At 37.7% G+C, this 17,117-nt stretch overlaps 1 protein-coding gene across 9 annotated transcripts in view; it reads left to right on the forward strand.

Moving 5' to 3' along the window:
- ntrk2a (neurotrophic tyrosine kinase, receptor, type 2a) overlaps nucleotides 1–17,117 on the forward strand; it is a 98,182-nt gene that overhangs the window by 56,270 nt on the left and 24,795 nt on the right. For all 9 annotated transcript variants that reach the window (XM_041999443.1, XM_041999445.1, XM_041999444.1 and 6 more), the window contains one exon: nucleotides 11,198–11,386. In XM_041999443.1, the coding sequence (XP_041855377.1) occupies nucleotides 11,198–11,386 (189 nt within the window). The remainder of the gene's footprint in view (nucleotides 1–11,197; nucleotides 11,387–17,117) is intronic.

The raw sequence follows: 17,117 nt of genomic DNA on the forward strand, positions 1-17,117 counted from the left end.
CACCACTCTGAACACAAGGAAGAATAACTGAACCAAATAATTGATTTAGTACAATTGATAACAAGTGACTGAAATTCATGAGCCAGTTGTGTTGGTGAGTGTCTCTTTCTATACAGTCCACTACGCTCATGCTGCCAACTTTAAGATCCAAACAGAACTGAACATCCCAACGTTGACTAACTGTAAACATAACACAGGACGTAAGGCACCTAACTCAAATTTTGAGGGAAACAGTGATAAAATGTAAAACTCCTGCTGAGTATAAACTTCCCATGAGCTTTTGTATTCTTTACATAATTGGTAGTGTGGAACTATGAGTCTGAAGTAAAGTATACGTCATTAGGATACTACAGATAGGTCTGACTTAATTGTTCTGAGAGTAGAAAACTAATCTCAGGTGACTCCAGAACAAAGGAATCCACATATGTTTAGCTTTGAGAAGTGTTCTTGTTCCCAGTGTGCAAATTGAAATAAAACTACCAATAAGGTTATTTTTACGGTACATTTGACAATATTTTCATGTTCCCTTGTACGTGTGTATAAAATCCTTAAAGCTTGCTGTATATGGAAGATGGATGTTACCAGCGTTACATCAATCTTTGGACCCAGAGGTGATGTTCAGGGGGTGGATCTGACAATGAGTTCATCATGTACATCCATTGGCAGGTTATCCTGTCAGTCACCTGTCACTACGTACAGACATTCAGTACAATAGGATAGTTTATGATGGTTGATAAGTTCCTCTGTGTTTTGTATGTGAGATTTAACTTGATTAGAAACTGATGTGCAGTCAGTTGTGCAATGAGATGAAAATATTTGATCTATTTGGCTAATTTCCCTTCACTGAGCTGGATTGATTAAACATGTTGAGATTAAAGCTTTATTTAATATTTATCCTTTTTTCGAACATTAAGCAACTTTGTCAGTCACTAAACAGTTTGAAACAGGATCAAAATAAAAAGAAGAGACGTGAGGGTTGAGCTGTGGTTAATTTTATACTTTCCTAACTGAACATGTGTTTTACATTATTCTGTTCACATGCCTTGCAGCATTTTTTTTTTTTTTACTCTGATGACAACAACAAACTCTTTGTCATTCTTACGTTTTAACTTTTTTTTTTCAAGTTGCTTCTTCATTTTCACATCTCTGACCAATGCAGCATGCTTTGAATTAGAGAAGCTGGTCTTCCAGCGCGTCATCGGAGAAGGTGAATGTGGGTTGAATATTACAAAACAAAAAAAAAAATCTGAGCATGGGGGCAAGAACCAAGAAAGACACAGGAAGAGAGGAGGATGTGGGAAGCAGAGAAGAAGTGCACGTAAGCAAGCGAGGTGGTAGACACATCATGGAGATGAGAAAGCCGATACACAATGTGAGAGAGACAGGAAATGTCTATTTTTACTGGTGGTTGGAAAAGAAAAAAGGGGAATGTGATAGGTGTCTGCATTAGGCAAGAGGATGAAGAGGAGGAGGAGGAGGAGGAGGAAGATTTTGGCTTGCTCACTCATTCATATGGACATTTACCGAACTGAATTCTAGATTAAACTGCATCCATCTCACTGTTTCACCTTATTTTTTCCCTCCATAATTTCTGTGGCATGAAATGGGTCACTTTCTAATACTGGAGTTTATTATGTACAGGGCCATTTCTAATTTTTCCCAATTTCTTTTCTTGTTTACACTCATCTTGAAGTAAATTGAGAGATTTCTTTCTCATTTTCTTCAACACATTATCCTGCACTTACTCAACTAAATTGGTTTTCTGGTCTGTTCAGTAAATCTGCTCAAAACCAGGATTGAAATAACCCATTTTCATAAGTATTCAGACACTCGCCTCAAGCCTTCTTTTGTGTGATTCAGGCTCACCTTTCATTTGGAAATTTCTCTCTGAAAATCTCTCTGTCAGAGGTGTTTGAAGCTGGTCCACAGCATTCCTCCAGAGATGCTCTGCTGTGTTCAGGTCCAGATTCTGGCTGGATCACTTCAACACTTTTTCCACTTCTGTGTTTTCTTCCTTCAGGGAATTGCGTTAAATTAAGGAACTTTCCCATTTTGATTGACATTTTCTGAATCCCTCCATGCTGTGTATTATTCCTGTCTCCCAGTTCCTGAGGTTAAAAAGCATACTGTTGGCTTGATCTCCTGTCATCATGTTTGACATGAGGTGATACTCTGTTCATACACAACATCAGGAATTATGATCACATCGTGGTACCATATAGGGTCAGGACAAGTGAAGAGGTAATACATTGACAGCTTTACTGTGCAGTCACTTCCATTTAAGCATGATCAAATAAATTCATGACTCTTCTTCCTGGCTGATCAGCAGAATCCAGTGGAATATGAATACTCTCACACACTTAAAAAAACTTACTTCCTACTGTTCTTAGTCCTCTGTTATGTAGCTAAATTGTATAATTCATGTTTTGGTTTTGTATGATATTTTAAAGGGGCAATAAAAGATAATCATTATTTCTAGATTGAAGGAATTAAAAAATAGCTATGTGAAGAACTAGAGGAGGGATTTCTTCTGGAGTATAGCATGACGTCACACACCGTTTCTCTGGGTTGATCTCCAGCCCTGTGTTTACCAGCCGGTCCGGCTGCACCTTCATGAAGGATCAGAACTAACTTCGAGGATTTATTTTATTTTTTAAGTACAGTAAAATGGCTGAAGAATAATTTGAGAAACAGGAGAATTAGGTTAAGTTAAGAATTAGGAACTGTCTGATCTATATTTATGATAAGTTTATGAATAATGGTATAGAAATTTATAAAGCAAAAGGTCAGCTTCTGCAAGTGTGTGTGTGTATAGATATATATATATATTTATATATATCATTCATTCATTCATTCATTTATTCATTTATGTGAATCGTCGCCTCCTCTCTCCTCTTGGAGGCCTCAGCTCTCTGAAGTGAAATGGCGGCGAGTGGAATGAAATGTTCACCTGCAGGCAACCATTACCTCTAAAAACAAACTAAGGTCATTGGTGAAGAAGTGATCGGATAAAGAAAGGAACATGAACCTGGATTAACATTGGCTTTTTATTTCTAAAGCGGGGAGCACTGCGAGAGCTAAAGAGACAACAATCGGACTCAGAGTTTGTCAAATTGGAGCAAATAAATGCCTCAGTTTGTCATCAACTTTATTCAGAAATATTAGCATTATTATTGATATTATATCACTGAAAACTAAACAGTTTTGTATTTTGGTTCAATGATTTAATAAAATCAGATTTTTATATCTTCGTGGTTTATAATTTTATTTTTTTATAGATAACAGTGAAAATAAAATGAAATGGATGTTTTTTGAATACACACAGTCACACACCAGATTTTAATGCTGATCCTCCACTAGAGTATACTATATCACCCTTTTCAGGTGACCTCTACCTTTAACCAGCGGGAACTGAGTTAAACAGTCATATGGAAATGTCCAACCACATTCCTCACAAACAAAAAGCTGAAAAGAATTTGCATTTTAATGCCTATAACCAACCACCCTGCAGTAAATCAGCAGCTCCTCTTTCCTCATGCAATAATCTTCCTCCCCTCTCTCCTCTGTCAGTCTCTTTCCACTGAATCCTCCATTCCTCTTCCTCCTCGATCAATAGATTACTTCCTGTGTTCAGCAGGGTGACAGCGTCATTTAGAGACCATTGGGTTCATGTTACCAGTCATGTGCGAGTGTGTATTGGTGTGTTTGCAGGGATTGTGAAGGGCTTTAGGGGGTCACAGAGGCCTTTTGGGTCAACAGAGTCGACAGGCCTGTCTTTGCCCCAAAGCCTGACTGACAGCTCCGCAGACTGCTGCCTGCTTTAATAAAACAACCATTAAAGACAAACACAGAGTGCTGACATGGAGGAATTTGTTGACTTTTAAACTTGCAATTAGTCATTTTGATCAAAAGACAGATGCTCATGTTGCAGCCATGGATTTATGTCACTGATACAATATTACTGCGAAAACTGAGTCAGAGATATGATGTAGAATTGTAAAGAGGCAAGATTCAGGGAGTGAATGCACCAAATGGCTTCACTTCAGAGAGCTAACAAAGGTGTTACCTGATATCTACAGGTAGATGTGGCTCCTCTTGAGCCCAATATTTCAGCAATCTTGTCAAATCATGAAATCGACTATGATCTGCTAACAACTGGCTCTTTCTGGGCATATGGCAACCAAGTTGTTCTAACAGACTGACTGACAGGCCGTGATGTCCTTAAATCTTATAATAGCCTCCCTACACCTATTGCCCTGGGCACCATGCAGCAGTAAATGGCTTCATTTTGTCTGAGGTGTACTTTGAAGAGCTGAAGAGAGATCAATACAGTCACTCACCATCATTGCTTTATCTCAACTCCAGTGTGATCTCTTGCCATAAACCTCCTGCTCCAGTCAAGATCCCAAACCCCTGGGCTCCCTCAGCAAGACTGTGTCACACCAGTGATGTGAGCAGCTAAAGAATGGACGGTCCACATGGACATATTCGTAACTGTATAAAATTATGTCTAACTCACAGTCACTGGCGTGTAGTAGCTCCTGCTGCTCTGTCATCACCATTCCCCTGGCAGTGGCTGAAATAACTGAATTTCTGCAGAATGCCTCAGGGCTGCTTTTTGGCCGAATAGTTGATTTAATTTCCAGCACCCTTTCCAGCATGCTTCACTATACAGACTGCAAGGTTGCTGGAAAAATGAGCAACAGCTATGTTTCTCATCCATAACTTAGAAAACGTATGCAACAAGATGTGAATCCATGAATTTCAGTGCCAGCTTTTTACACAATGCGGTGCTTAGGTTTTTATTGTACCTCTGTTTTTTCGGCTTTCTTGACAAGGACAAATACTTTATGATGACAGGCTACATCTGCCCAGTTTCAACAAGTATTTCATTTCAAGCAATCAAGAAATACCTGTAATGAAGTAGACTGTTTGGACAAAACGTTTTTAATTAAACAGTGTCATTATTTACGAGGTCTGCTCTGACTGGATGGCAGCATTGACTGTATTCTCTCTACAGAAACAACTGTTTAACCAGCTTCATGTCTCTTTGTGGCAATGCACAAATCTGATCAAAAACAACATGCAAAAACCCCACCATGTGGCAAACCTGAAAGGGGTGTTTGAATAGTTATTTTTAACTTCTCATTTACTTCTTATAATTAATTTAATGACAGAGATTTGTGAACATCAGTACTATAGGTGGGTTTATCCTAAAAAGAAAGTTAATTGTGGCCTCACAGCTATTTTCAATATGACTAGTACAGTTACTAAGTGGAGTGAAAACACAACCAGGTTCAACAATCCTCTTAGTTTTGTGCAGTTAATGCATGAATAAAGTTTAACTGTAATGGCCCAAACTAGAAAATACAGACGGATATTGAGAACCAGAATTGTAATTTTAACATGAAACCTTTCAAACTTAATTCTCCTCATAAAACAACATTGTCAGTTTTTAAAGCTATTCTTATTTTTGAAAAATAAGCAACCTCTAGCAGTGAGTTCAAGAACAAGGAGATTTCTTTTCAAACCTAATCAAACAGTAAATCAAGTCAAAGTAAAAAAAAAGATTGGTTACTTCTTTCACCTTTAAAAAGACCACCTTTATGTTAAACTCACTTCAGATGTATAAATGCTCCATTACCTAGGATTGAGAATCAGTCCTAGGATTTCAGAATTGCTATCAAACAGCTCAGTTACTGTGAAATAACTGCGAAAATACCCATGTGGTTCTCACGCATTTCTAGCTTCTCAACCAAACTCAGTGTAATTATCTTGTTTTTAAAGACTTTAACTTTGTCAAATGAGGTAAACCTACAGCCTTGCAGTCTATAGAGACCCCCCCACTCTCCTTCTCCTTGGGACTTCTCTATCACCTCCCTCTAAGGCTTTGTGTCTCTTTTTGAAAGTACAAAAGTTCATAAATGTTGTTTCAGGAACCTTTATGTGGGTCGTATCTGACAGCTCAAACCCTTCGCTTTGAATCATTTCACCCAACAAAGCTTTTACTCTGCCTGTTATTACTACATAAATGATAGACTTGAAACAATGACATACAGTTTCTGGCAGTTTTAGTGCTCATCTCCATGCCACCCACCTCTCTGTCATGACCTGCATTTGGAAAGCTAGACGTTGTAATTTATTGACAGTTGTGAGGAGCATCACTCTACACCAGTTTAAACACCAGTTTCATGTCTATTAACGCTGTTGGGTCTTGACCTGACCCCACTTATACCTTCACCTTTGCTGTCCATCTCTTCATGCCTCCCTCCGCCTCTTTGCGCCATATCTTTTCATCCCCCTTTTATGCAGTCACTCCCAGTGGAGGCTCGGCCACCTCTCCCTGTCTCCACGCACAAACGCATGCAGGCTCCTGTCGGCTCTCAGCCTAACGGTATTTATAACGATCTGACCCTGGGACCTCTCTGTGTTAATGATCTGCAGCCCCGCCCAACCCAAACACACACACACACACACACACACAGATGCTGACAGACAATAACCTGCACTTTTGTGTGCATCATGTTGTTTTAGGTTTGGCCTAATGCTAGAAATGATTAGTTTCAAACTTATAGCTTCATTCGCTGGATGCTTCGTCATTTCTGAAGTGACAGAAATTTGGAAACCATGTCATCATTGATCAGCTCATCAGTAAGGACTGTAACAAAATGCTTTCTTTGCATCTTACAATGTTTGTTTTAGTTTGTGGAGAATATACCCAGTAGTATAATTTGCTTTCACTAAAGAAAAAAAATGGAAATCAAGCATGACTTACTAATGAACCCTTGGAGGTTTATTGCTTGTTTAACTTGTTCAAAGCTAATCCAAAAGCATTTGAAGGGTCCATGTTTTTTATCCAATACTACATCAAAGTTTTAGTGTGACAAAATAAAGAGAAAAAAGGCTTCTGGTGCCCTACCTTGTTTATATTTTGGTAAAAAGAATTATTTGTGCAGCACACATACACTTTCAAGTCTCCACACACAGAGGAACAAAATATTGTGGTCTTTTTCATATGCTTTTTTTCTCTCAAGGCCTTTTCTCTCGTCAAATGGTTCACCAGTACAGCGACAGAGGAAACAAAGTTGTCAACCGTTATTATAATTCACTACACAAGATGGAAAAAAGCTTCTTATTTGGATTTCCTGCTAATAGGAAATAAATTTCAGCTCAAATTTTTGGGTGTGCTGCTATCTCAAGGAAGTGTGCTACACTGCATTCCTTACCTGTATGTGTGTGTGTGTGTGTGTGTGTGTGTGTGTGTGTGTGTGTGTGTGTGTGTGTGTGTGTGTGTGTGTGTGTGTGTGTGTGTGTGTGTGTGTGTGTGAAAGTGTCAAAGCAATTCTCTGTTCTATAATGAAACCCATGCTGTTGCTTGTCTCTGGTATTATTTTTCTTCAGCTAACACCAGGCTGAAGGCCTGGTGAAAGACTGGATGGTTGCCTCTAATTATGCTCCCTTAGAGTATATGGAAACACATCTTACTGCTCACACCCCTGACAGAGTAAATGCATAAATAAGATGACCTCACAGAGCTAGAAGCATGACTTATACATTTACTCACCAGCTTTTATTGCTGTTCTTGAGGGAAAATAACTCAAAGGAGTAATTTACAAACCTCTTTATGTACCTGAGTGATTAAGATCATTTGCACACATTGCTGGTTGTTATTAGGACATTTTGTGTTACTGCTCGTGTCTCGTTCAGTTGTCAGCTGAAAGAGGAGAGAGATCTGCATGTGCTTGCTGATGAAAAGCAAAACAACACAATAAACAAAGAGTGTATAAGTTGTAACCCACTAACATTTAAATTATGAGAGTGAAAAGTGACCTTGCATGGAAAAACTTCTGTAACAAAATGAATGGTTCCCTATTGTATTCCCAGGCCTAGTAGGTGTTTGCAGAGCTGCCGCACCTCTTCACTGTTCAAGGGCTCTTGTACACCAAACCAACATGACAAACTGGTATCATTAAGCAACATATTGTCATTATCTGTTCAAAGAATATCATCAAAAATGTATGCATATTTCATGGATTTGCTATGTATTTCCAGTAACACATGAGATCAGTGCACCTGTGTGTTGTGTGTGTGTTTAAGGTTTGTCAATTTACAGCTTAAATCTATCCACCCATCCATTTTCTTCCACTTATCTGGGGTAAAAAAAAATCCAACAGTCAATCATCAGGTTTTATTCAAAATGATCTGATGACGTAAAAAAAACACATCTATGCATAGAAACGATGCCATTAGAGAACAAAATTTTAATAGTGTAGCCTACCAATGTTAATCAGTAAAATTATCATATTAAAAAAAATAAATAAATAAAAAACCTTTCTGCATTCTTTGCATCTTTTGTTATTGTTTCAGAACCAGAAATGTCCTGCACATAACACAAGCACCTCCAGTGACTTGGACACTGATTGGCTCAGAATTTGTACGAATGTACGAATATCTGTGCTTTATTTTCTGTAAGAAATAACATAAACCCTTCATGAGAGCAGCCTGCATCAAGAGTGTGAGGTGGATGTTTCAAGGATGTCAACACAGTGGCGAGACCATATCTTTTAGCTAGCTTGGGAACACTTTGATTACATTACAGTCACTTAGCAGACGCTTTTATCCAAAGCGACCTACAGTGGTTAGACCGTAGCGTTAAGGGTCTTGCCGAAGGACCCAACTGGAAGCTGTTAATATTCATTCCCTGGGGGAAATCGAACTCTGGTCTCTCGCATGGGAGAGCGGTGCTCTGCCAACAGAGCTATCCAGCTGCTGTGATAAGCTTCCATGACCTGAACCTGGATAATTAGAGGAAAATGGCTTATGAATTTAGCATTTGTTCCTTTCTTCCACAGTCTTCATTTTGAGTCAGAACAAGTGGGCTCTCACTTCATTGCCAGTTTCACCTTGAGGACCATTTATAGTGACCAGCACTGCTTCATTATACAAATATTTTTTTACATTCTTATACTGCAACATGAAGAAAAGAAAGTCGGTTATTTCAGTTTATACATATTAAGCAGTGACAGGTGAAGGTTTAAGGCATCATAAAAAATGAGAGAGAGCATTAGGGTGTCAGAAAGAACTTGCAAATGAAGTGGCTATTTAGTGACATTGTGTGATGTTAAAAAAAAGACAGATGTTTGTTTTGATTTCCAGTCTGTATATGCAGAAAAATCAGCAGTAATGTCATTGACGTTTACTGTTGCTGACCTACTTTATACACTGTTTTTATTGTGTTAATTAGAAGCTCATCAAACCTTTATTCTCTTGCCAAACAAACCATTTTTCTCTAACAGAGTTGGACTTGGTATTTGACTCATGCCATTTTGCCCGTATACTGTTTTCAGTGGCTTTATTTTATTGCTGCTTTATTTTTTCTTAACTTTATTTATGCACACAGTAGGAATTCATGCATTTTAATATTTAGTGACAGATTTCTGAATATTGATTTTTTTCTTCTTGGTTTTTACTCCGTCTCAATCATTGTTATTTGTCTTTTTGATGGAATACATTAATCTCCTCAGCTTTGGAAAGATAAATACTGAGAGCTGTCTTTCCTTTACTTTATCATTCATTTACTTCATCAAGCTACAACATGAAAGCAACAAGTGCTATTAAAGTACACATGGCAGAAGGATTCTCCCAGCTCAGCCTTCCAATCTGACACCTAAAGGGTTTTGCCAGCTGTTTACTACATTTAACCATTTGCATTAGCCAAAAAAAGTTTCTTCTCATTCATATTTTCTCTGTCCAGTTATATTGTCAAGGCAGGTTTAAGTCTTCCTCCTGCCATGCTGTTAACCGATACTGTTTCTCAAAGAATGCACCTCCACCTAACCAATAATATTAGGTGTGGTTGTATCTGACTAATTATGGGAGGTGCAGTCATGGGGTTTTAGAGTGAAGTCTGTTGTGTTGGCTTGGAGACTAAATCAGAGTTTCAATAAAGTTTGTCATCACAAGCTTATATAGATATGGACTAGTGCTTGTTAAAATAAAAACAAAAAACAACTGAAAACATTCAAGGGGGAAATGTTTTCAGAGCAGAAAAAATAATGGCCACTGCAGACAGGTAAAACCTGAGAATGATGCAGATGCCAATCCCTATTTTGAGAAAACAAACCTGTGTGTTACAACCCAGCATAGGGGTATGATGGGTGCAACAGAAGAAATGTGAAGAGAGCAGATGAAAGTATATGAACAAGCAGTTTTTATTGTTAAGAACAGAAACATAGGACGCCTACAAGGGTGGTAAACAGCCAGTGTTGGGGTTAGTGGGACTGCTTAAAGAAAATCCAGAATTACAACCACTAGAGCTCAAATGCTTAACTTAAAGTCCAGCCAGATAAACCAAACTCCAGAATGTTCAAAAGGGAAAACCAAAAGACTAGAAACAAATGAGTAAACAAATGAGTAGCAGTCCCAATAATATAAGAAAGACGTAAAACAAATGGTGCTCAACTTAGCTAGCCTAATCTGAAAATAGGGAAAATTAACTAAAAGCTTATGCAAAACCCAACAGAACACAAAGAGCTGGGTTCTAATAACTTGCCAAAACCAAACACAAAACGAGTAGTTTTAACACTACCAAAATCCCTAAGTATTACAAAGGCCAAAGTTACCACCACTGAGACACAGCAAAACACTAAGTCACAAAGCCACCACAAAGTCCAACAAGCCGAGGGCAAACCATCACACAATTTCTCCCCCCTGACTGAGCAAATACAGCAATCTTTTATTTCCGGGATGCTGGCGATCAGTGCAGGGATTGGCGGGGAGGTGACCAATCAGAGGGAAGGAGCCGAAGGTGTGCTTTGGATAGCCACTCCAAACAGGCAACTGCCAGCTGACATTTGCATGGAGAATAGGCCTCAGGTGTCATCAATGAGTGACGGCCCTAACACTGTGGATTTGTTTGTATGGTCAAAATGGAGTAGTTGTATTAGCAAAGCAGCAAATCTTGAAAGAGAAGTTGAAATCCTGATTACTTTCTCAAATACCCTAACAGTTATTATCTGAATTGGGTAGGACTGTAGATGTCTGTTTGATACTCAGTCCCACCTCATCATGACTTTAGAAACATGTTTCTTTTCTTCACTGTCACTAACCTTTCAGTAGTTGAATAACATTTCTTGAGTTGTTGAGCTCAGTGTTTGTCTATCTCACAGTGTTTAATCAAGTCATCCTGTTCCCTCAGGACCATCTTCAGTGATCAGCAATGATGATGACTCAGCTTCTCCTCTTCACCATGTCTCCAACGGCAGCAACACTCCCTCCTCCTCAGAGATGGGCCCTGATGCAGTCATCATTGGCATGACCAAGATCCCGGTGATAGAAAACCCTCAGTATTTCAGGAGCACCAACAGCCTGCTCAAGACTGACACATGTAAGTAGAAAATAAGATAAAAATTCTTTATCTACAACAAATACTTGCATGGCAGCTTTATTTTAGTGTAATTTCAGAAGTAAACAACAGAATGTGTGGCACACTGAAACTGCCATCTTTCCTTCTTCCCTGTAAAGATGGTGGCCTTAGAGTTTTTAATTCCTGTGGAAATATAGGTAACAGAAAGCCAAGCAAAGAGACAGTGGTGAAAAAAGAGTGAAGAAGAGGAGAAAAAAAACTGAGAAGAGAAAGAAACTCAGGGAGAACAGAAGGAGAGAGATAGCAACAGACAAATAGACAGAGAACACACAAGGATATTTACCTGCTCCATCAACATGACATTATGATTATTGGCAAGTAATAAAAGCCTCTCCTGGCTTTGGCCTTGTATGGTAATAAATTATGGAACTGTGTATGTGTGTGTCTTTCTGTTGAGAGTTAGGTTTAGGAGGTATACTAATGGGGAACTGGAGGTTGACCTCTCCAGTCCTTCAATATAACTGAAAGACTGACCATGATTTACAGCCCAAAGACAAGAATGAAAGCACCAAGGATCAATAGAAGTCAATAACATACTATGGTGTATGCGTATGGGCCTGCATGTGTATTTTTTAGAAATATTACAGCTATTACAATCATTATTCTGTGTGCTTCTTTGAGTCACAGACAGGCAACATAAATACTGAAAAGGTACCTTGCTGATTATTTAGCAATCTTGCCTTTTCACACTGGTACAAAAGCTTTTGATAGAGGCAGTTTGAGAAAGTGGCACTAGGTTGATCATGGCTTCAACCAGCTTGTCTAATACGTAGTCTACACACATTACTATTTAAATGATTACAAAGGCCCCTTTCTGGCATTAATGAAGCAACGATTACTGTGTAGAGATTATGGATCTGCATGTAATCATGGAAAATCTTGACTCTGTTGCACAGCTTTAGTGGTGCACCTTTCTTCTAAAGTGATAACCTCACCAACAATACTAAATCAGAGGACACAGGATTGGTGGAGAGCATAGCCATACATTATTAAACAGTAAAATACATGCATTACTACTGTGTTTATGATTCCCCAGTTCCTGATGTGCATGCAGTCAGTTTGTTTCTGTGTACACGAGCAGGATGTTAAAGAAAAAACTTTAAAGAAAACTATGTTTTTCATCTGTTTTCAGTTATGACCTCCACAAAGCTGGAGGTTATGTTTTCGGCAGCATACATTCGTCTATCTGTTAGGTACATAACTCAAAAATTAATGGACGGATTTTGATAAATGTTTTTAGGAAATCTCATTACTGGCATAATGAACAACTGATTAGATTTCGGGGTGTTCAAGATTACTACCTGGATCCAGGATTTTTTTATTTATTTTTTATTGTAACATTAGAACCGCCAACATTCCAGTACCCCCTAGAACCGCCAGAGGGGGTCATTTTGACACTGTGCTGACTCAGCATAAAAATGATAAATGTGGAATTTACAGAGGCCAATTTTTTCCCCTCCTTTAAATCTTTTTTATCATTCAAAAGTAAACAAAGCTTCAATAAAAAAATTAATAAATAAATAATTGATTGTGGGATTACTTTGGGCTTGCATTTCAAATAGAAAATGTCAAATACTTACTACCTCATAACATTCACCTATTAGCTAACATATAACAAAATGAAGTTAAATTAAATTAAATTAAATTAAATTATGCTTTAATGCTAAAGTAAGGAAAGAGAGTGCTGGATGTCAACTGATATTGATTATTGTATTACACATCTACAGCTCAGTAATGAACACATGCTGGGTCATTCTAGTATTGGTGCAGCTTTGGTGGAGGACCCATGCATTCAGTAAAGCAACGTTCAAAATGTTATACCACAACAGCCCATCTTCTGGTTGCAGCTCCAGATAAATACTGCTTGGCAACTTAGCAAGGATGTCTGCTGCTAACTTGCCCTATTGTAGTAAGAGGAGTTGATCATTTCTCCTCTATCTGAGTTTCCTCAGTGGAACATAGCCAAAGCTTATTCTGCATTCATTATTCTGCTTCTGTAATTTTTTTTTATTATTATTATGTTTTCAGTGGCTGTCTGTTAGCAACATGACTCAAAAAATTATGGACAGATTTTCAGGAAATGTCAGAAATGGAATAAAGGAATAAGTGATTAGATTTTGGGGGTGATCCGGATCATAGTCTGCATCCAGGAAGTTTTTTTTAAAGGATTCTTTGCTTACATGAGAGATGTTGTAATCCGACATGTTTGATCCAAATCATGTTAATATTCTGGATCTGGTGGGGTACTGGGTGAGACGAGTGATTCTATGGCTTGGGGGAGGTCTGTGCTCTATGAGTGCTTCTGGTTTGGATATTTTATCTATAGCTTAAGCTGAATATGTGTAATATGCTGAAAAAAAAGAAAGAAAAGAAAGATAAAACTCTTTCTGTGGATATGGAAAACTATTAAAGTTAATTAAATTCAATTCAGCTTTATTTGTAGAGTGCAAAATCTAAATGAAAAATAGCCTAGCTAAGGAAGAGTAACTGTATATCCTCAACAACAGTACACATTAAATTATTTCTATTCCCCTACAAGATGACATAACTGTCCAGGAAACATTTTGACAATATCCCTATCCATAGTAAACAAAGCTGCCAATCAATAACTGATTAAGTGTTTGACATCAAATATAAAACATAGCTTTGATAACTTTGATCATTTGATACTTTTTAAAATTTACAAGAGGCTTTCAAGTTCTGCAACCATGATCCAACCTGCAGGAAGTAAAGACAGAATAATAAACAATAGGAATGTCATTTAGTGTCAGTCAGGATGACCTTTTAGCTATTTAACTTTATCTTTTTACAATTGACCTACAACTCAACCATGTGGTAAGATACGACTTCTAGCCACATTTCAGTTTGAAGGCCTCAGCCATCACTGCTGGTACTTTTTGGTCAGGATTCCCAACATAGTGTGAACTTTTTTTTTTACTCTTACTTTTAATAATTTACTCTATGAAGTGACTGTTGTGAAACATGTAGATTCTGATAGTGCAGCCCTTAGCCAGCAGTCTCCAGTACTGCAGATCATATCCGTGTTCATAATGCCTTTAAAGTTTATACTAACATGTTCTAAAAGTATTTCTCAAATAACACCAGTTTAAACAGATTGAGTCAAGATAATAAAAATTGGCTTACTGAATATCTAGAATGTGTAAGTCTGTCTAATGTAGTCCTAATGCTTATGCTAATGCTTCTGTTTTTGCAGTTTAGAAAAAAAATCTATTTCCCTTTGGATAAATAAAGTATTTTTCATTTCATTTCCAGATACTAACTTCTTTGTTCCCAGATATCATTTAACTAAAACATGGACCTGCCTCTGTTTATTCTCTTTATCTTCGACTTATTACACTACCCCCTTCATTTTATTTGTAATACAGCATTACTCAATTCTTCTACAACAGCTATCCAAGCAGATCTCATGGGGTTTATATTTTGGTGTAACCAGGGAATGGGGATTAGCGTTGTTCTGGAAAATGTTCTACATAAGTAAACACATGTACACTGTCTTTACACTTCAACACTTGCACACACACTTACACACTTGTGAAAATTTAGCTCACTAGCAGTCACACCTTATGACGAGAGGGCATGTGTGACAGTGGAAAACAAAAGGGAAAGTCAGAGTGGAGAAGTTTGTTGTTACTGGTTGTCCTCCTCTCAAAGCCCTTGTCAAACATAATTGTGTATTTGACCTACTGCATGGATTGGTTCCAGAAAGGCACCATTTCCAAGCTGTTCAAGCTGTTTTACATCTGCACACAGGGTGATGGAGAGATTTTGGTCAGATGATTTAAGGAGGAGAAGAAGAAGGGGCAGATGGCAAATAGGCAGCAATTGCATCCCAAGACATCCATTTTTAGTTGTTTGTAAGGTGCTGATTGAAGAGAATAGGGCTGGTGTGCAAAGTGGTTCGTTGGGGAAATGTGGAGATATCTGAAGAAAAAAAAATTTAAATATATTATTAATTAATTATTAAATTAATATTCCTGTTAATGTTGGTGTGGTAAGTCCTATCATAAACATTTGATGTAAAAAAAGATTAATGGTGCAACACAGTGAAGGAAGAACTTGTGTTAAGAGAGGCTTATAAAAAACAGATTTTTAATCACTGGTTTATCAGCGGGGGGCAGTTTAGATAAATAAGTAATGGTGCAAAGATATAAATTAAAGAAGTGGGAGTATGATAATGAGAATGGACGAAGAGATGCTAAATGAGGGGAAAATGAAAACAAGTATTAGGGAAAACATTTGAGCATTTGAAAAATCTATTGAACATAAAATCTTAATTAAGCATGTTGCAGCTTAATCATGAACATAAAGTGGATTAATACGTGCACACTTTGCTGACTAGACAGCTAAATTCACAACAGATAGACATAAGAATAAAATCTATTTTAGAAAGCATGCTAGTCACAACAATGATGTAAGATGCAATGTAATGCAATGACACATCTTATATCCACAATAAATAAATAAAAAATAAAATAAATAACTACAGGGACAGCTAGGAGAGCCAACAAATTTTCCTGCCAAAGGGGAAGAAAGCAATAAGGGAAGCATTGGTTTGCACTCTATTTGCCATTTGAGGGTGTTAATTAAGCAGAAGTGGTGCGAGGCGTTTTCATGGATGAATGCTTATTATACAACCGTAGGAGGAAATGGTGCGGTGAGGTAATTAGCTAGTTAAATGGCAGGGTGGTTGTCTTTTGGGGCTTTGGCTTTGTGTGTTGCTGTTGCATGGAGAATTATGGGTGATCTTTGACCTGTTACTGCTGTTATTAAGATAAACACTGAATACCATTAGCAATATATTTGAAAATGCAATCAATACACACCCTTGACTGTAGCCACACTAAAACACCCCTTATTCACCCTAGAAGTCACTATAGGCTTTGTGTTAACATGCTACTGTTCTCCAACAGTAAAAAGAAACACAGCAGGTTTCAAACATGTTTTTTTTTCTTTCTAATCAACATAATGATTATGATTAATGTGTTTTCCAAATACATTAAACATATCTGGAAAGCTGTTGGTGAGAACTTATTTCATATCTGTATTTGGAAATGACCGGAGAACATTGGACTTGACATAACCCAAACTTGGACTGAAAAGTTGAAAGTTTTATTTACAATTGTAAACTAGTTTCCTAGGATGTGCAGTCCAATAATGTAAATAATGTAAACTGGAAAAAGAAATTTACCAGGGGGGTGCATATTCTGGCAGAGGGGCATGCCAGAATAAGCACCCCTGCTTTTCATGGCAGGGGTGCATATTTAAGCACAACATTGAAACTGTGCTGATGCCCGGCGGGTGCCAAAGGGTTATGAGCGTCTGTTGCCAAGTAAAGGGAGCAGCATGTTTAAAACACTCTTCCTCCTAATCCATAATGTACAATGAGTAAGAATGAGCTTGGTGCAAACACAAGAACTTTCTGGTTTTTTCTGATGTAGGTCTGTAAGTAATGTAGGAGCAAACCAAGAACAGCTTTGTAAGTAACTAAAATCTAAATGTTAAAAAGTCAGTGGAATTCCACTATAATTTCAGCTCAATACCTTATTGGCTGTTTGACCTAAATAAAAAAAAAACCTTGAGTTTTTCTTTTTTGCTTTACACCACAAAATGAAACAAATCTAGTGCATTGAAGTTGTTTTTGTTTAGAGTTATTAGTTGTAATAGTTACATA

This window comes from Melanotaenia boesemani, chromosome 11 (assembly GCF_017639745.1).
Source record: "Melanotaenia boesemani isolate fMelBoe1 chromosome 11, fMelBoe1.pri, whole genome shotgun sequence".
Taxonomy (NCBI): Eukaryota; Metazoa; Chordata; class Actinopteri; order Atheriniformes; family Melanotaeniidae; genus Melanotaenia; species Melanotaenia boesemani.